General features: G+C 41.0%; 1 protein-coding gene across 2 annotated transcripts in view; it reads right to left on the minus strand.

Annotated features, from left to right (window-relative positions):
* Positions 1-21593, minus strand: part of LOC109931878 (dystrobrevin alpha-like) — a 111425-nt gene that overhangs the window by 29150 nt on the left and 60682 nt on the right. For both annotated transcript variants that reach the window (XR_007261862.1, XM_048595454.1), the window contains exons 5-6: positions 14957-15042; positions 274-428 (exon numbers count right to left, since the gene is read on the minus strand). Coding sequence is in view for 1 of the 2 variants with exons in the window: in XM_048595454.1 (XP_048451411.1) it covers positions 274-428; positions 14957-15042 (241 nt within the window). In the remaining variant the exon portion in view is untranslated. The remainder of the gene's footprint in view (positions 1-273; positions 429-14956; positions 15043-21593) is intronic.

Here is a 21593-nt window from a genome sequence, read left to right on the forward strand (position 1 = left end):
TTACAGATGCCTTTAACAGTATTAAATAACATTTTGACGGAGCAGGTAATGAATTTCTATGGGAGTTCTATTAGCCATCTGACACCAGCTAAAACAGAAAAATCTTGGAAACCCAGGAAATAATTGGTGTAAGCATTTTTTTTAAACTCAGGTCTCTGCAGGTTTTCCATGGAAATTACAGTAGACGATGAACAAGATGTCCCTGGAAATTCCCCTCAATATATGAAGGTATTTCCAGCAATCACAGACTAAAAGGTTTGCATAAATGTTCACCTGTTGGGAAAAACATGACCTTGATGCTTGTTCTGTGTAGCCAAAGGAAGGACCTTCAAATACTGCTGTTGGCAACTTCAGCACCTCCCGTAGAAACTGGTCAAACTTCACATATATCATTATTCCGTTGGAGTCTGATATTTGAGAGAAAATATCTGAAGGACAATAGAGTGAGAAAGCACACCGTCACAAGTTTTGAAAATTCAAAATGAAAGGCTAGCATTTGCTGAATAGATTATGCCTTTTAATCACCCGATTGCAGAAGAAACATCAGTTTGAAAATAGACCAGGCACATTATGCCTCCTGTAAACATCAACACAGGCCCTGTTACTTCTGTGCCTGAAATTCACTTACATTGGTTACAATGTCACTGCATTAACACAGTAAAATTGTCAGTGTTTTTCATCACTACCCCACTGAAATTGACAACAGTTTTGGGCGCTTAGACATGTGCAGGATGATGTGGAAATCCAGAAGCTGCTGACAGCAAATCTATGCTTCTCCATGGGATCGGTGGACAGATACCCACCTCACTTGCAATCATGGATTCATGAACATTCATTATAAAGCTGCTAGTTTTGTTGTTAAAACCTAAAAATAACTTACATCTTGTCAAACGAGGGAAACTGAGTTTTTAAGTTGTACTGTGGAATCCTTGATTTTTAGGAAAACCCAGTGAAAAAGCAAAGTAAAACTTGGATAATTTTGGGAAGGAAGATCATTTTCCCGGGTATAAGGATATTAAATTTCTAAGGATTGTCTATGTAACAGAGATTGCTATGGGGATGAAAAATTTAAAGCAAAAATGGCAAAGCATCCTATGAATACCACCATAATGGCACAAGGAACATAAACAAAGCTGATGTCATTCTCAAGCGATGGAAAGCAGCCTCCTGTCTAAAGATGGCACTGCAGGATGCAAAATAAAAGATCCTGCATGGCAAAATAAAGTTTTAATTTAGTTTGAAGTTCACCTCTCTTCATTGCAGTATCCCTGTCCTTCTCAATCCTATGAGGCAGCCCCACGGTCGCACTTCCCCTGCAGCCTCCCTATCTTCTTGTCACCCCAAGTATACAGGAGGCTAACCCCAGAACAGACACCTAGAATCATAGAATCCCTACAGTGTTAAAGCAGGCCATTTGGCCCATCGTGCTACACCGACCTTCTGAAGAGCATCCCACCCAGACCCAGCCCCCCTACCCAATCCTTGTAACCCTGCATCTCCCTTGGCCAATCCACCTAACCTGTACATCTTTAAACTGTGGGAGGAAACCCCCACAGAAACGGGGAGAATGTCTGTGTGGAATTTGCACAGTTGCCCAAGGTTGGAATCGAATGTGGATCCCTGGCGCTGTGAGACAGTAGTGCTCTGACCCACCATGCCACCCAATCTCCTACTCTTTTACTTTTGGCACCAGCCTTTGTCCTGCTGCCAGATTCTCAGCCTCAGGCCAGCCATCAGCACATGCTCATAGTGTGATATCATTATGTGTGGAACCTAATGACATCAACTGGACAGATGAATCCTGGCATAGGAGTCATCTACTGTCGACACATGATCGACCTCACTGGGAACATCTGGACATGTGCACGCATCAACCTGCACATGGCAGATGTTACGGTACAATTACATGCAACGTAACAGTGTGCAAATTTCACAATTACTTCTCAATATTCACAACCCGGAATAGCTAATGATATATTTGTGAAATGTTAAATTTATCTAGAATTACTGAAAATTCCAGGAATTTTAAGAACAAAGCTAAACAAACCATAAACTTTTTTAAAAACTTTAGCTTTTACCTTAACAGGGTAATATTTGTTTAACTGTTTAAAATTATTAATTAAAATATTTTAAAGCACTTTGAACTTCCTGGTTGGCTCAGTGCAAATCCTTTCATATGATGAACTGTCTACTTTCTTGCTGACACCACTGATCCCCTACCACACACTGTGGTTTCTTATTTTTAATGTGAGGTGAGTGTATTTTCTTACCAGAGTGATGATGTCAATTTAAATCATTCCAAATAGTCATTCAGTAGTATAGAACTTAAGTATTGCTGAAGAATGGCACATTTTGTTCAAGTTTTCATCTTCCATTCAACAGAATATTTCACAGTAATATAAATTCAAGGAGAAAGAAAATCAACTCTATACTGCATGGAAGGACAGTGCTGATTGGTTGGCAAGTAGATTCTGATTGGCAGAGGCATTGTCATGGAGAATGCACCCATTAATTCTGATTGACAGTTAACAGCCAGGCTTTATTAAAACTTTAAACTAGGCAGGTTGACTGATTGGTCATGGCATTGCCCTGCGAGTGAACCAGTGAATGGCTATCACCTATTTGTTGTGCTGACACAGGCATGGTGCATGCACATGTTATTTCTGTCTGCAAAGAACAGAGAGCATGCATTAATATATAACATACATAACACAATAAGATGTATGTTGGTTTTCCTGTTACATATGTTTGTTAAATGTCCTAACGCATGCGAGATGAAAATCTTTAACAGTATGTGACTATTTTCGACAATGCTCAAATAATTCCAGCAGCAAGCTTCTTTGAGTTTCAAAAAAATTATTTATTATCCCACACGTCACAAAAGTTCAAAAAAGCAAATTCTCACCATTCAACTAACACATACCATTGCACACACAACAATATTTAGATACAGATGAAGTAAACACAAAATGCAATTAGAACTTGATAGTATTTCAGTTTTTTTTAGCAGGCCCATAGTTTCTTAGATGAATCAATGCTTTAGCTGGATTGAATATCTTGAAAAGCAGATGATTTTCAGCAAACTCTATTGTCATCAGGTTAGTTCTCAGCTGAACCAGAAGTTAGAACAGGTTCAGGAGAGGTCTTTTTCTACTCTCAAGTTATTGTTATTTATTATCTTGGTTGACTGCATCTGAAGACTTGCTAATCTGCAGAGTTGATTCTTTCTGTTTTTAAAAGGATGTAACAAAAATGTACCATCCATGTGACCTGTCCAAAGACCTCATCCAAATAAGGTGGGTAGTCAAGTCAATAAACATTCTGAAGAAGGGTCCAGACCCGAAACAACAGCTTTCCTGCTCCTCTGATGCTGCCTGGCCTGCTGTGTTCATCCAGCTCTACATTTTGATCTCAGGCTCCAGCATCGGCAGTTCCTACTATCTCTGAATAAACATTTTGTGTTGTCATTTCAAAAAAATCAGTTTGGGTTGAAATGGGGAACTATTGAGATACAATAGGAAGTCAGTTGGGGACCCATTCACATTTGCCTAACATACATTGTGCTTTGATGCATATTCCTGTTTGAGCATGGACAAAAGAGATGGCTTAAGTGTTATAGTCCATCTGTTTGCATTTCATCCTTAAGCAACATGTAAATTTCCTAGATGGCTAATGTGGTATTTGCCCCGAATGCCTCTCTTGGTACCTCATAATATCTGTCACCTTTGCCAGTATGTGGCACAGGGTAAAGCTTTTTTGAGGTATGCCCTGCCACCAATTCTCCATTGCTAATATTATGTCTAGGACCTATCTATCTAATTATCAGTGGTAGACCACTGGCGAGCCTATCTAGAAAAGAATCTTAGTTAACAAGATAACATATTGCAGGATAGCAACAAGTACAACTTATATTATTAGTCAGGCACAACTACCATGTCTTTCAAAAGCTGTACAGAATACATTTGGTCCCTACGATGGCTAGTGCAAGACTCTCCGCCTCCACCAAAGACAGAGAGATTGTCAGATTTGGAACTATAGCAACTTCAATATTAACTCTTTGAGAACTATTAACTTATACAACATTACCTCATATGAATGTCCACACTTAATTATGCATTGCTTACATCTCAGGACTATGGAGAATTCGTACTGCAAAAGGTCATCTAATTTGCAGCATCCATTTTCACAGTTTGTTTTTGTTCAAAATTTTAAAGTATTGACTATAGGTTCATCATATACTATAACATGGCTCCTTCATTTAGTAACTTCCATATCAGAAATTATCAAGGTAAGGATAGAAAAATCAGGTGGGCAAATGCTTTTAAAAGGGCTGTCGTTGCATCTCAAAAGGAAAGGGTTGAAACTTCAGGAATGAAATGACAATTTCTGCTGACACAGCTGAAGATTCCATGAATAAATGCTCAAAACAGTCAACTACCAACTTCTCTCATCCATAATACACAGAGTGGGAACTTGTAATAATCTGGCAAACATGGAGGAAACTGCTATCAGGGATTGTAGCATGTGATCTACTCATCATATATTCTTGAGACTCCATCTGTTTGCAGTGAGAGTTCCAGCAGCCCAGATCAAGGTCCATCAGATAATCAGAACATTAGGGAACCAATTGGTAAACCAGTCTTTTAACTGGTTTCACTATTTTAGTCCTGCAATGAACCTGCTTTGAAGATAAATGCGGTGGTTAGGACAAAAAATTGAAATAATGACAAGACACTGAATTTTTCCAAAGCATATTACCGATGATAAAATAAAGAAAATAACATGGCCAATGCAAAGACTGATAACTCTTCAGGACTGCAAAACTCCAAGGAGCATCTTTGGTTCTGCCACTTTGCTATGAGCATATGGGCCTAAAAACAGGAATAGACCAGTCACCTCAATGAGCCTGCTCCACCATTCAATTAGAGAATGGCTGATCTGATTAAAACCGCAATGCTACATGCCTGTATGCCCCCATTAATCTTTCATCCCCTTGGTGATCAAGAATCTGTCTCACTCTGCCATAAAGACAATTAAAGATACCGTATCTACTGTCTTTTGAGGAAGGGAATTCCAAAGACAGAAACCTCAGGAAAAAAGAATCCTCATCTTATTTTTAAACAATACTCTAGATTCTTCCATAAGAAGAAACATGCTTTCAACTTCCAAACTGATTAAGTCCTCTCAGGTCCTTACATGTTTCAACTAGGTCACCTCTGACTCTTCTAAACTCCTTCATCAGTTCATCACCATGAGTTCCCTCATCAGCATCCAAAATGGAAAACCATTGAGGCAGCAGGACTCTAGGAGACTCCAGCACTATCTGTCTTTTTCTACCAGACTGCCTGATGCTCACCCATTTCCTATCTACCTCCAAACCTTTCCACTATGGTGCAACCACCTCTCTGAATGAGCTATCCACATAACTCTCAGTCTTGTGGACGTGCCACAGTGTCTCTAGCTGCTGCCCAAGCTCAGAAACCTGCAGCTCAAATATCTGCAGCTCAACACACTTCCTGCACATATGTTCATCAAGGTGCTCCAGGAGTCTAGTGGTGCATGACACTGTCCCAGTCTCTGGGCTACAAGGCCCAGGTTCAAGTCCCAACTGCTGAAAAGGTACAAAATAACATCTCTGTACAGGTTGATTAAAAAAAGTCATCTAGAACTCCAGTAAGGTCCATGACTTCCCATATATTACAGGCCACACATTTCCCTCAACCAACGTATGCCAACATGTCTTAAGCTGAATTCCCCTATGTGAACTTTATTCTACTTTCTGTACTTTGGCTTACTTATTTTACAGTATTATTTTGGCCTGGACTTCCACTTATTCCTGGTATTTCTCAGTTAAATAACTTCTTTTAAAAAAAAAACTTTCTAATTTACAGCAATTTATAGAAAGTCTCTAATACTAATTAATGAACTTACTAATGTTCTGTGATGTCACTCTGGTCTATTTTTTCAAAAACTCAGTTGCATGGAATGATTCCACTCTGACTCCCAGGTAAGAGATAGAATAGAATCATAGAATCCCTAGAGTGTGGAAACAGGCCCTTCGGCCCAACAAGTCCACACTGACCCATTGGAACGTCCCACCCAGACCCATTCCCCTATAACCCACCTAATCTACACATCCCTGAACACTACGGGCAATTTAGCATGGCCAATCCACCTAGCCTGCACATCTTTGAACTGTGGGACGAAACCCACGCAGACAAGGGGAGAATGTGCAAACTCCACACAGTTATCGAGGGTGGAATCGAACCCTGGTCCCTGGTGCTGTGAGGCAGAAGTGCTAACCACTGAGCCACTGTGCTGTATGTGGGCTCAAGCCTCAGCCACAATCTATACTCTCCCAATCCCACTCCAACCCCCAGGTAAATTGATGCTTACTTGCTGCACACTTCCAGTCTGCTCACAGCAATGCTGACTTCCTACACACTCCTCCCAATCATGATTGCTACACTTGATTGTTTTCTGATAAACACTGTGGGAAAATGTGAAAGGGTGGTCATTAGGCCATCACAGTTGGGACTTGAACCTGGGCTTCGTAGCCCAGAGATTGGGACACTATCATTGCACCACTAGACAGTGACAGTCCATGGTGTTAAAAGTCCACCAACACGCAATATCTAAGATCACATAAGACATGAGGCCACTTGACTGAGGTGTAAAAGCGCTGTGCACACCTGTGGAACAACATTGCAGCAAGGGCCAGCATTTCAACGGTTTGGAGATAAAGAGAGAAAAGCAGGAGGAAGGAAATTGAAAATGATAATATTATGGGTCAGAATATTCAAAATTGCTACACTTTATTTTATTTCTGGTGCATACATAGAACCTTAAAATGCTACTGACAAAAAAAATGAGCTTGCGGTTTTATCCATCATTTTGACACATTCTTCATTCCACAGATTATGTAGGCTATTAAATATGACAACTACTTCGGTGTTTCAATTGTACTCCATATCAAATTATTAAAAAAACTATCCTTCCTCTTATTTTTATCCTCTGTCTTTACAGGAGTAGCTTTTAACTTCAGAATTTCTGAAGGCAGCGTAAAGAGTATCAGCTCAGTTACCCATTATACATTTTATCTGATTTTCCTTTCCAGTTGTTATGGACAAAGGGAGGAATGAGGGTGAAACAAAATTTTATTGTTTTTCCTCTGTCAAGTCCAAGACAGGAAGGCATTGTTTGATTTTCTCTTTTCCTTTTCTACTCCAATCTCTTATCCAAACCCTAGTTTTCAGATTCTAACTTTTTGAAATAAACCCACGGCAAAAACCCTTTCAATGGAAATCAAAAATAGGGATTATTAGCAAGTCATTCAAAGTGTGGGGAATTCCTTTGCTACTTCAGCTACACAAGTGCTCGAGAATTTTTTTTTAAATCAGGGCAGCGAAAACAAATTATAAATTTCAAGCTTTAGTAAAACCAGAGTTATGAAAAATCAGGTCACATGAGTCTCAGAGATCAATGTCCAATAACAGTTTCCTCAGTGAGCTGAATGCGATAATTTTCCCTTCAAAAAACATAGGCTTCTTTCCAGCTAGCAGCTTGGACACATAGATAGAGGGTCTAATGTAAGCTTCCAACTGCTATCCCTCTGGAAGTCAACTGACCCAGAATCCCAGAATTGCACACTTAAGGAACTAAACCATTCCAATTACACAGTCATGTGACAAAGTCTGGCATTTCAAATGCTGACAGCCCATCTCAGCAGGCTAATTAGAAGATCGTTAATCTAAAAGTGTCACTTTATCACACCAATTAATTTCCATTGTGAGGTGATAAGGTAACTGGAAAAGCATTAGTGCTCATTTTACCATAATGCATTTTCACGTTTTGCTTTGTTTTGAAGCAGACAGTTCAACTTCTTCATGTCAGGTTTAAATGGAATGCCTATACAATGCAGAAGACTCAGAAGCTTTTGTGAATACAATCAGATCAGCCTCGGCAATTTTATGAATTCAGCAAGTTTGTCTATTTTTAAAAGAAACATTATTTAAACAATGAGATATAGAATGTAGTTTTATTTCAGATTTCTATTCATTTCTCTGGCCATGGTATATTCGAGATGGGTCCTTCATGTTTCTGGGGATAGCCCCCACCACCTAAACTCCTGCTCCCACGAGCTGGCCAAGCAGTGGTTCTAAATGGATTTGACAGGAGACTGATGGAAAAATTCAAATGATGCCCGAGTTTAAATTTTCCAGTCCTTGTCCTGCTACATGATTTTTCTGTCAGCCTTTTACTCCTGCTGCATCAATCTTCACTACAATTATAACTAATCAATTAAAATTATAAAAGATTTTTGATAGGACAATAAAAATAAATCTATTGTAATGATCAAACTGACAGAATATGACTGTCACGCTTCACTGAGGTAGCATGCTGGAAATCAAGCCGCACTATCCCCAAAGTCATCACAAAAGTTAAAGATATTAAAATATGTATATAAAATTTCCCAATTCCCCAATGAGTTCTGAAGAAGGGTCACTGGACCGGAAATGTTAACTGCGCTTTCTCTCCACAGGTGCTGTCAAACCGGCTGAGTTTTTCCAGCAATTTCTGTTTTTGTTCCCAATTGATCTGATTTTCAGAGCCAGACTGATAGAAAGCATGGACCAGATTTCTGTACTTAACAAGAATTACTATTTACAACAAGTAACTGGACTCTAGCTACACTTATAAACCGTTGGCATGTAACAGTATAAATTAAGTCTAATCCCCTTATAAACTATCCCTTACACACAGACAGACATACAAACAAGAAAAGAGAGGTTATGGGTAAAGGAAAGCTAGAAGACAGTTCAGTAGTTCCTATTCACAAGTTGCTGAAGGGATCTTATGATTCTTATTTCAGAACATTGTTCATTTCCTGCCAGAAAAATTTCCCTACCCATACCTCCATCAGTCTCTCCTTTCCGTTTTTAGATGGTACACTGCTGGAACCAACACAGAAGTTAAAATTAACTAGTTCTCAAACTGCAGCTTTGAAGGCAGTTGGCCCTCACTTACAAAGATTGGAGGAGTTACAGATGGTGAGATAGGCTATTGGTTACTTCAAGTTATAACAAAAGCTCAGATACTACTTATTTACAAAGCAAGTATTACAATGAAATGGAAAACTTAGTGGAATGATATTGTTCCTCTTCGATAACTTTCTGACCAGCCTTCTGTAGTTTTGCTATTAAAGCACAATCTTTCTGAGACATCAGTAGGTAAGAAACAATCATTAACTCTGACTATGCAATAATATCAACTAGTTATTGCACTTCAAGTGATAGGTCTCCAAGTATTGGACACTGCGGTCTAATTATATGCTCTTGTCTTTTGATGACAAAGTGAGTAAAGCTTGCTTTTCATAATGCAGTTGGATTGCCTGATGACTATGCCAGTTGCAATGATCGCTGAAAAGGAAGCCATAAGACACAATTTAACACTGGGCTGTTTAGGTCTCCATTTAAGAAGCAGGTGCAACATTAACATGCGTCCATCGAGGTCCATCACTTAAATAGGATCAAGTGCAATTTTAACAGCCTGTTGGCTTGAACAATGACCGTCTTCATTCTGATTACTTATATGTGACAGACGGCTCCAAAAGGAAGGTTAAAGACTTCCCACTGCATCATACAGGAGCATCTGTTCTTCTCTGAAACCCACATGTAAAGTCCAGGCCCCTATTAACTTAGCTTCCTCCTACCACCAATTCCCAAAGCCTACATACATCTAAAATTTGGGCAGCTTTGAGGCCACGTGATTTGACAGCATTTGGCTATCTGCCAATTTGTGTCTGTTTAGATGGGCTGCTTACCAACAAAATGTTAATGATGCATTCTGATAAATTTGAAACACTCTCAAACTTCATAATTGATAGCCTAAAAAGGAAAAAACAAAAACTGGCAAGTATATTTTCAGCAGATCTGAAAATCAGATCCCTCAAGATTATCTCAACAATCACTGTTCCGCATCCAATCAATCTGCCTCTGTTTATAAAGTACAGTTTCCTCCAGACACAGCTCACACAATGTTGTATTCCATAAAACAATTAGAAATAGCAGGCATAATTATAAAAATGAATAATCACGTAGACAGTTCTCACATAACACTACGGACATAATAGTCATAGTAGGTGGGCAAAAACAACAGGTGAAATTTTTACAGACTTTAAAGAGGGTTTTGACAAAGTACTATATGAGAGATTGAGGTGTATAGAAGATCGAAAATTGGACTAAAATGGTTTGAAGACAGAGAGTTCTAGGGGTAAGGACAGGAGTTAAGGGCAGCTTCAGAAATGCTATCAAACATGAAGACATTAGTAAAATTGGAGATATACAGCATTGAGTATCACACCATAGATTGATGCTTTAAAGAGCACACACATTAACTATGCTGCTTAAATCAAAGCAAAACGCTGTGGATGCTGGAAATTTGAAGAAAACACAGAGTGCTGGTGAAACTCAGCAGGTCTGGCAGCATCAGAGAGGAATACAGTTAACATTGGACAGTTGTCATACCGCTGGTTTCTCCGATATTCTCAGTGTTTGTTAGCAGGAAACTGCCTGATTTCGCAAAATAGAAATATGTGACAACATGATAAAGTGTTGAGGGAATGAGATAGGATATACAGAAGAAACTATCTCCAGCAGTCCAAGAATCAAGAGTGAGGGACTGTTGAAACTGTATAAGATTAAATCTAAAAGATTCAGAATGAAAGGTCAGAAAAATTACTTGATCCATGCCTTCCAAACACAAAACAAGTAGGAGGAACCTGCACAGGATGGTGTAAGGCCCAATTTGGTAAAAAAAAACACAAGGTTGATTTAGTCTCTTAATCTCTCAACTGTCAGGATATCAAACTCCCACCTAATTTTAAGACCTCATTCACCATGTTTTTTACTCTTGCAGGCTCCATAACATTCCCTTACTTTTGTAAAAGGTAATATACATGGGTTGACCTTCAGGTGTAGATCAAACACCCATGTAATTTTTACTACCCTGTAATAAAGGCAATTAAAAAAAGCAGACAAATTCCAGGATGGGCAGGTCTCCCCTTCACAAGATTAATGCTAATTTGATGAAAACAAATATTTTCCCCATTCTTTTCCGCAATGTACTCTTACTGCCTGACCAATTTACAGTTTCTTCTATTCCATTAAACTGATTATTTCAGCTTGTGCAGAGATAGTAGGAACTGCCGACGCTGGAGTCTGAGATAACAAAGTGTAGAGCCGGATGAACACAGCAGGCCAGGCAGCATCAAAGGAGCAGGAAAGCTGATGCTTCGGGTCTGGACCCTTCTTCAGAAATGGGGAAGGGGAAGGGGGCTCTGAAATAAATAGAGAAGAGGGGAAGGCATTGATAGAAGGTGGATAGAGGAGCGGATAGGTGGAGAGAAGATGGACAGGTCAAGGAGGCGGGATGAAGCCAGTAAAGGTGAGTATAGGTAGGGAGTTAGGAGGGAGGTTGGTCAGTTGGGAGGGAGGGGCGGGTAGGTGGAAGGGAAGACGGACAGGTCAAGGAGGCAGGGATGAGGCTAGTAGGTAGGAAGTGGGGATGGGGGTTGGTCAGTGAGGTGGGAGGAGCGGATAGGTTGGAGTAAGGACAGACAGGTCAAGGAGGTGGGTCAAGATGGGCTGGTCTTGGGATGAGGTCAGGGGTGGGGAGATTTTGAAGCTCGTGAAGTCCACATTGAGACCATTGGGCTGCTGGGTTCCCAAGCGGAATATGAGGTGCTGTTCCTCCAGCCTTCGGGTGGAATCGTTGTGGCACTGGAGGAGGCCCAGGATGGATATGTCATCCAAGGAGTGGGAGGAGGAGTTGAAGTGGTTCGCGACTGGGAGGTGTTGTCGTTTGTCACGAACCAAGCGGAGGTACTCCACAAAGCAGTCTCCAAGCCTCCGCTTGGTTTCCCCGATGTAGAGGAGGCCACATCGGGAACAGCGGATACAATATACCACATTAGCAGATGTGCAGGTGAACATCTGTTTAATGTGGAAGGTTTACTTGGGGCCTGGGATGGGCGTGAGGGGCGAGGTGAAGGGGCAGGTGTAGCACTTCCTGTGGTTGCAGGGAAAAGTGCCGGGGGGTGGTGGGGCTTAGTGGGGAATGTGGAGCGGATGAGGGAGTCATGGAGAGACCGGTCCCTCCAGAAGGCAGATAAGCGTAGGGAGGGAAATATATCCTTGGTAGTGGGGTCAGATTGCAGGTGGCGAAAGTGGCAGAGAATGATGCATTGAATTCGGAGGTTGATGGAGTGATACGGGGGGACAAGGGGAATTCTGTCTTTGTCGTTATTGTGGGGAGGGGGTGTGAGGGCTGAGGTGCGGGAAATGTGAGAGCGTTTTCGACCACTGTGGAGGGGAAATTGCGGTCCTTGAAAAAAGAGGGCATCAGTGATGTCCGGGAGTGGAACACCTCATCTTGGGAACAGATGCAGCGAGGTGAAGGAATTGGGAATAGGGGATGGCATTCTTGCAGGAACGTGGGTGTATTCTAGGTAGATGTGGGAGTCGGTGGGCTTGAAATAGATATCAGTTTCCAGGTGGTTGCCAGAGACAGAGACAGAGAGGTCCAGGAAGGAGAGAGAGGTATCAGAGATGGTCCAGGTGAACTTAAGGTTGGGGTGGAAGGTGTTAGTAAAGTGGATAAACTGTTCGAGCTCCTTGTGGGAGCACGAGGCAGCGCCAATAGTCATCGATATAACGGAGGAAGAGGTGGGGGATGATCATTGTATCCGCTGTTCCCGTTGTGGCCTCCTCTACATCGGGGAAACCAAGCGGAGGCTTGGGGGCCGCTTTGCGGAACACCTACGCTCGGTTCGCAACAAACAACTACACCTCCCAGTCGCGAACCATTTCAACTCCCCCTCCCACTCCCACTCCTTGGACGACATGTCCATCCTGGGCCTCCTGCATTGCCACAATGATGCCACCCGAAAGCTACAGGAACAGCATCTCATATTTCGCTTGGGAACCCTGCAGCCCAAGGGTATCAATGTGGACTTCACAAGCTTCAAAATCTCCCCTCCCCTGACCGCATCCCAAAACCAGCCCAGCTCGTCCCCGCCTCCCTAACCATTCCTCCCACTTCAAGTCCCACCCCCATCTCCTACCCACTAACCTCATCCCGCCTCCTTGACCTGTCCATCCTCCCTGGACTGACCTATCCCCTCCCTAACTCTCCACCTACATTCACCTTTACTGGCTCCAACCCGCCTCTTTGACCTGTCTGTCTCCTCTCCACCTATCTTCTCCTTTACTCATCTTCTATCTGCCTCTCCCTCTCTCACTATTTATTTCAGAATCCCTTTCCCCTACCCCATTTCTGAAGAAGGGTCTCAACCCGAAACGTCAGCTTTCCTGCCCCTCTGATGCTGCCTGGCCTGCTGTGTTCATCCAGCTCTACAGCTTGTTATCTCAGATTCTCCAGCATCAGCTGTTCCTACTATCTCTCTCAAAGACAGAATTCCCCTTGTCCTCATGTATCGCCCCATCAACCTCCGAATTCAATGCATCATTCTCTGCCACTTTCGCCACCTGCAATCTGACCCCACTACCAAGGATATATTTCTCTCCCTACCCTTATCTGCCTTCCTGAGGGGCCGCTCTCTCCATGACTCCCTCGTCCGCTCCACACTCCCCACTAAGCCCCACCACCCCTTGGCACTTTTCCCTTCAACCCCAGGAAGTGCTACACCTGGCCCTGCACCTCCCCCCTCGGCCCCATCCCAGGCCCCAAGAAAAACTTCCACATTAAACAAATGTTCACCTGCACATCTGCTAATGTGGTATATTGTATCCGCTGTTCCCGATGTGGCCTCCTCTACATCGGGGAAACCAAGCGGAGGCTTGGAGACCGCATTGTGTAACACCTACGCTTGGTTCGTGACAAATGACAACACCTCCCAGTCGCAAACCACTTCAACTCCCCCTCCCACTCCTTGGACGACATGTCCATCCTGGGCCTCCTCCAGTGCCACAACGATTCCACCCGAAGGCTGGAGGAACAGCACCTCATATTCCACCTGGGAATCCTACAACACAATGGTCTCATTGTGGACTTTACAAGCTTCAAAATCTCCCCATCCTGACCTCATCCCAAGACCAGCCCTCTCGTCCCTGCCTCCTTGACCTGTCAGTCTTTTCTCCCACCTATCTGCTCCTCCCACCTCATTGACCAACACTCATCCCCACTTCCTACCTGCTAGCCTCATCTCACCTCCTTGACTTGTCCACCTTCCCTCCCACCTACCCACCCCTCCCTCCTCACTGACCAACTCCCATCCCAACTCCCTACCTACACTCACCTTTACTGGCTTCATTCTCGCCTCCTTGACTTGTCCGTCTTCTCTCCACCTATCTGCTCCTCTATCCACCTTCTATCATCGCCTCCCCCTCTCTCTATTTATTTCAGAGCCCCCTTCCCCTCCCCCATTTCTGAAGAAGGGTCCAGAACCGAAACGTCAGCTTTCCTGCTCCTCTGATGCTGCCTGGCCTGCTGTGTTTATCCAGCTGTACACCTGGTTATTTAAACTTCTGTATCTTACTCCAAATAAAAAAGAGCCTTTCAGGCACGGTTAAACATAGGTAGAATAGGAGCAAGCAGTATTTTACATAAAATACAGATGAGCTTTTGTCTTGGATATTAATATTGGCATTCTGGTAACACATCTGTATAAAAGAGTTGCCCACAATTGATCGCCATAGGCTTTTTCTGAAGCTGTCTGTAATAACTCTGTATGATGCTTCTCTACATTCCAACAATGATAAACCTCCAAAAGTATTTTGTATCATCCAGATATCATGAAATGTATGATTAGGAATGCAAGTTTACTTTTTCTTTACATATTTCAACCTAGAAGTCAGGGATTACTAAATTACAAAATGTTAAGTGTGGAACAATCACGAGAACATTGCAATTGTTAGTAAGTACAAAGAAAACTTACATCTCAGTTTATCCAGTATCTTCCCTCCACATATTGTTGCTAATGCCACTTTCACAGTAAGAACTGATATTTTGCCATGGCCTTCTCTGAAAATCAATCATGACATTTTAAATCAATAAATCTGCAGTTACCAAAAAAATTAGAAGCAAATGAACTAATTCATTTCAGCAAACAAATTTCGATCTCAATTTTACTTAGTTAATTTTATAAATTATGAAAAAGAAAATATATTTATTCTCCAATTTGAAAAATACTTTTCACAGAGTCATAGAGTCAGACAGCACAGAAACAGACCCTTGGTCCAACCTGTCCATGCCAACCATGTTTCCCAAACTAGTCCTGTTTGCCTGCGCTTGGCCCACACCGCTCCAAACCCTTCTTATTCATGCACCTGTCCAAATGTCTTTGAAATGTTGTAACTGTACCTGAATCTACCACTTTGTCTGGCAGTTCATTGCAAATACTCTGTGCGAGTTGTCCCTCAGGTCCCTGTTAAATCTCTAAATATGGCATCTATTTCTGAACTTCCCAACCCCAGGGAAAAGACCTTTGCTATTCACCTTATCTATGCCCCTCATGATTTCAAAAACGTCTATAAGGTCACCACTCAAACTCCTATGCTCCTGAATCACAGAATTAAAACAGTACAGAAGGAGACCATCATACAATAGAATATATTTCTCCGGTGCACTTCTTTCTTCTAATAGATATTTACAAACTGAAATTTACTGACAGTTTAAAACAAAAATTGAGAAAAAAAAAAAATTTTGCTCTGCATCGCGCTCTGTGTCTTAATGAGGTTATGGTGTGGCATGTAATTGTTAAAAAAATGTTATTCCAAGATAATTTAGGAAGCAATCGTAAAATCAATTATCCACTATGACTTCAGGTTGTGAGCCTGAGCTGAATCAGACTACGTGAGTCTTTAAAAAAATGCTACACTGAAATTACAACTATTAAAAAAAGATTCTGTTTGTCCTGTCACTTAACTTAAAAAAGAAATGCAATATTAATTCCACTGTTCTGCAATTTCCCCCATAACTCAAATTTCTAAACTTTAAAATAAATGCTTAAATATTTTATTTTTTCCTTTAACGGAAAAGAGGGCATTTCTGTGCTTCAACTATTCTATGCAAACTTTTCCTAACTTTTCTTTAAATTCCAAGCAAATATCTTCTAACTCCTTTCCTACCGTTTATCATAAACAATTAGAATGAGCGCTGTACAATAAGTAACCAAACATTCAGGCCTCAAAGAATTTAAAACTAAATACTGAATGTATGATGTTTTTGGTTCCTTTAATTCAGCAACTCAGAACACAATTAACTGCTCACACTAAACAGAAGATTAGAACTCAGATGTTAACTAAAAGGATGGTAATTTAATTGCACTAACACATCATTCTACGCAATAATGCAGTAAGAAACAATTGAGATTATAATAATGAGAGAAAATTATAACATTCTCACATTAATCCTGTTTCTAAACAGTTGTAATGTTACGGAAAATGTTTTTAATATTTAAGCAAGCTGTTTGCAGAATGTGTATTCATTCTTTTCCATACACTTGGTATTCCTCATGGAGAAAGAGACTGAGGCCTGTTATCTCCCTGTGTCTTGCCAATACCATTAGGCTACAATCAACACTTTTCTGGGCCCAAAATTTCTAGGGTAATTCCCAAAAGCAAGGACCAGCAGGTAATTATCCCATCAACATTCGCTGCAATATTGAAATAGATCTACTTTTGAATAGATGTAAAATCTCTGTCCTAGCCAGAAAGCTTTGGGGTCAATGTAGATGTGAACTAATTTGCTCTGAATAGGTAAATGCTCTTTCCAAGATAATCAACAAAGAGATAACATACCCATGAAGTGTTCATCCACTAATATTGCAATAATTACTTAGATTTACATTAGACATTTGTAATCTCTTCTTGAAAGAAAGATTCAAGAGTTTTAAGATTTCCAAAAAAGAAGCTGCTGTAACATTTGGAAGTCCAACTGTTTTATCGCTGCCAATGACCACTGCAGGGTTAGAATTTTTTTGCAACGTTTGTAAAAATAATTGAAAGAAGAAAATATTGCAGGTGATTTAATAAATCATTTTCTAACAATTAACTCCAAATTATCATTTAATTACTTTTTCAGTGATTACATGATGGTCAAGATGTCATTAAATATTGATCAAATGGAACATCCCAATTATCCATATTCACCAGCCACTGAACTTCATGTACAATAAATCACTTCAATAACTAAGATATTTTTGAAAGACATGTTTGATAGAGATAGATATCTGTTTTGAAAAATTACTTTGAATAGGACAAATCTTCATTAAATGGAATAATTTGGTGCCATGCGGATTTTCTTTATCTGTGGAAAAAAGCTTCCCGCTGGTCGTCTATACAGATGACTGAACTCTGGTTAGTTTTCATAAATCTATTTCATGCAAATTTCTGACTGAAGTGTGTTTGTGTCGTTTCATATTCATGTTTGGCTAATCAAGAGCAGAACTCATGTTTGTTCTCTGGAAGTTGTCTGCTCTATGGAATTTGTCTTTCTAAAAGATTGTTGAAATAAGCTGCAAGACTAATGGGCTCGTTTTTAAAAATAAATGCTCAGATTTGTATGTAACAAATTTAAATTCTGCACCACACAGTATCAAGACTTTTAGCAATAAATAGTACAAAAGGAAAAGCTATTAAAATTCAGACAGCTATTTCAGCAGCGAAAAGCATACATGGGGTGGCCCAGAAGTCCCGAAATCACCCCTCAAATTTCAATCAAGCAGGTGATTATCAGAGCAAGGTTGTCCCTGTATATTTGAGACACAGAATGTGTGAGGAGCTGCTTTTTCAATCAAAATCAGGATGCTTCAGCTGCACCAACCATAAGATCCCACTTTTCCAGTCTTGCCAGACCAGGAAGGAAGAGGGAACACCAGCTACTGATTGAATGGGCTAGAACTGGGCAAACTATGCACACGTGGATAGGGAGGCCCGGTGGGAGGGGGGGCGGTGGTGGGGGAGGTGGGGAAAGGATCCCTGTTCAAAGGCAGCGATATCACTGTGCCACAAGAACCCAACCAAAATAATTCTTTTCTTTATTATTTAAACTATTTTTCTAATCAACCTGTTCAGAGATGCTATTACACACCTCTGAAGCAGGTGGTAATTCAACCCAGACCTCCCAGTCCAGGCGTAGGGACACTATCACTACACCACAAGAGCCCTAATGTTCTCGTCGCAACCATTTTCAGCTGTTTCATCAAAAAGGAAGGGGACCACCCAATTTTAAAATGTTTTCCCAGGACCTTAAACATCTAGGTTTTTTTAAAGTTGTGAAGTTAAGATTCTTCATTGCTATGGTGCGCAGCAAGTCTTTTATTAGTATTTCATACGTAATACTTTAGTATTAAAAATAACCTATTATCTTCCACCACAGAGATGATCAGAAAGCAGATTCACATTTCACAACCACAATTTTGTTTAGAATGTTGCTGGTAGTACTTTTACTTTCCCACTCGTGGGAGGTGGGTGTTGCTGGCTGGTAAGTGGCTTGGAGGGTAACTTGAAGATGGTCGTGTTCCCATATCTGCTGCTTCTGTCCTTCTAGATACAAGGTGCTATCTAAGCATCTTTGGTGAATTTCTACAGTGCATTTTGCAGATAGTACACACTGCTGCTACTGAACATCGGTAGTGGAGGGAGTGGATGTTTGTCAATGTGGTACCAATCAAGCAGATTGCTTTGTCCTGCATAGTGTCAAGCTTCTTGAGTGTTGTTGGAGCTGCATCCATCCAGGCAAGTGGGGAATATTCCATCACACTCCTGACTTAAGCCTTGTAGACGGTGGACAGACTTTGTGGAGTCAGGGGGTGAGTTATGCGCCATAGTAATCCTCGTTTCTGATCTGTTCTTGTAACTATTATGTTTATGTGGTGAGTCCAGTTGAGTTTATGGTCAACAGTAGCATAAAGGATGTTGATAGTGGGGGATTCAGTGATAGGAAGATCATTGAATGTCAAGGGGCGGTGATTGGATTGTCTCTTATTGGAGATGGTCATTGCCTTGCACTTGTGTGGTTATTTGGCACTTGTCAGCCCAAGCCTGAATATTGTCCAGATCTTGTTGCATTTGAACATGGACTGCTTCAGTGTCAGTGGAGTTGCGAACGGTGCCGCACATTGTGCAATCATTGGCGAATATCCCAACTTCTAACCTTATGATGGAGGGAAGGTCATTGATGAAGCAGCTGACAATAGTTGGGCCTAGGACACTATCTTGGGGAACACCTGCAGAAGTGTCCTGGAACTAAGATGACTGACCTCCGACGATCACAATCATTTTACTATGTGCCAGATATGACTCCAACCAGCAGAGAGTTTGCCCCCTGTTATCCATTGATTGCAGTTTTGCTAGGGCTCTTTGATGTCACACTCAGTTGAATGCAGCCTTGATGTCAAAGGCTGTCACTCTCACCTCACCTCTGGAATTCAGCCATTTTGCCCATGTTTGAACCAAGGCAGTTATGGGGTCAGGAGCTGAGTGGCCCTGGCGGAACTCAAACTGGGCGTCACTAAGCAGATTATTGCTGAGCGGGTGACATGTGTTAGCACTGCTTATAACACCTTCCATCACTTTACTAATGATTGAGCGTGAACTGATGGGATGGTAATTAGTCAGGTTGGATTTGTTCAGCTTTTTATGTACAGGATACACCTGGGCAACTTTACACATTGTCGAGTAGATGCTAGTGCTGTAATTGTACTGGAATTGCTAGAGGAGCAGCAAATTCTGGAGCACATGTCTTCAGTAATATTGCCAGTGTGTTAACATTTTAAACCCTCTATGTTAATTAAGTTCTTGCTAATAAATGGAGTTACCTGCCAAAAATGAAGAGAACAGACAGATTTTTGACCATGGATTACAGTCTTTTTAACCATATTCAAACCAGCAACTCCTGTAAAATCTTCAAGACACTATAGCAAATTGGGGACATACAGTTGAAATTCTTTCAGTTATTGCCTGAGAATAGGTAGTGAGTGCTTATAATTAAATTTTGGATATTATCACCAATGGAACTGTAAAATTTGTTCACAAAGTAGACTTTTCTTAATAAATCGTTTTTAAGGATTTGATAGTAATTTCCACATCTGTGCCAAATTGCTCTGGGAAAATTGTTAACAAGCGACCCACATTTTCAAAGCCATTCATATATTCTGTACATTTAATGTCTATTCTTGATCAGTTTAAAGCTGAAAACTCACTTCAAGCTGGAATGATTAATGTATTGGTTAGATATTCAGTTACTGCAATCAGTGTCTCTGACAATATACACTATTGTTATAAAACAGAACATTCTCTGACTCATCGTGGCTAATAGCATGGGGGATCTGTTTGTTATATATTAACATTCCAATTCTAGGCAGGAAGCTGGTGGACAAATACGCAATTCATGAGTTCTTTGCCAATAGCAAGAAAACAATGCGATCAGTCACTCCAGGCCATGCCATGGTGGTCTCAATTAAAATAGTGGGAATAGTGTGGTATGTATTTGAGGTCAAGTGATCCAAGATTTCCTTTCTCACTCAAGAGGAAAATCCAGAAAAGCAACTTACCTTACCTTCTGCTTGCCATTCAGGCCACCAAATTATAATTACCATACTTCATCATGAGAAGGCAACTGTAAAAATTATTCTGGTGGCTTAGGGCAGTTTATCAGGTAAAAAAGTGCAAGTAATATGCTCCTAGTAGTTCCAAAGTAAATAGTAAACTGGGCAAATTCAAATTCATGGTTCCAAATCCCCATTATCTGCTGGGTGGGGAATCTGAAATAATACTTTATTTAGGGTTGAATAGCTCCTTTATTCTTCTTAACATCCCTCTCCCCTGTCTCATTCACTGTCACTTCCAACAAAATGTGCAAGCAGTACATGGACTTCTTTTTCATCAAGTTTGAGATCTTTGATCACCGCATCCCTCTATTTCACTGGCTGAGTGGGTTAATTTGCCTCTAAAACTCTACTCTGCCCTAACCCTGAGCTTGCAATTTTTTCTAAAAAAATCTCCTATCTCCCATATACCTCACTAACCTTCTCTTGTTCATGAGTTCTTTCTCCTACTCATTCAACCCAAATGGTTGAGCAGACCACACAACATTCTTTCCTAGTCCCCAGGTTTGCTAATATTATGGTTTTCTCTCTTCAGATACTGCTCCTCTCTCCTTTAAACTTGCCAACATAATTATTCTCCACAAACATCAATCTTCAACCCCACATTGCTTGCAAACCAACTGTTTATTTTCCAACCCACTTTTCTTCTCCAAAGCCACTGAACGTATGATTGCCTCCCAGATCGATGAGTGCCTTTCCTGAGATTCCATATGATATCTCCCAAATCAGGTTCCTGCCACTGCTATTGTACCAAAGAAAAGATCTGAGACTGCACTCTTCTTTCTCCATTCTTATCCATTTAATAATAGCCAGAGTGTTAATCCGCACTTCCGCCCTCATCCTCTCTCTTCTTTCCTGCAACAGTGATAGGGTTCCCCTTGTCCTTACCAACCATCCCACCAGCATCCACATCCAGAAGATCATCAGGCGTCATTTCTGCCACCTCCAACAAGTTGCCACCACA

Source organism: Rhincodon typus, chromosome 4, assembly GCF_021869965.1.
Source record: "Rhincodon typus isolate 14 chromosome 4, sRhiTyp1.1, whole genome shotgun sequence".
Taxonomy (NCBI): Eukaryota; Metazoa; Chordata; class Chondrichthyes; order Orectolobiformes; family Rhincodontidae; genus Rhincodon; species Rhincodon typus.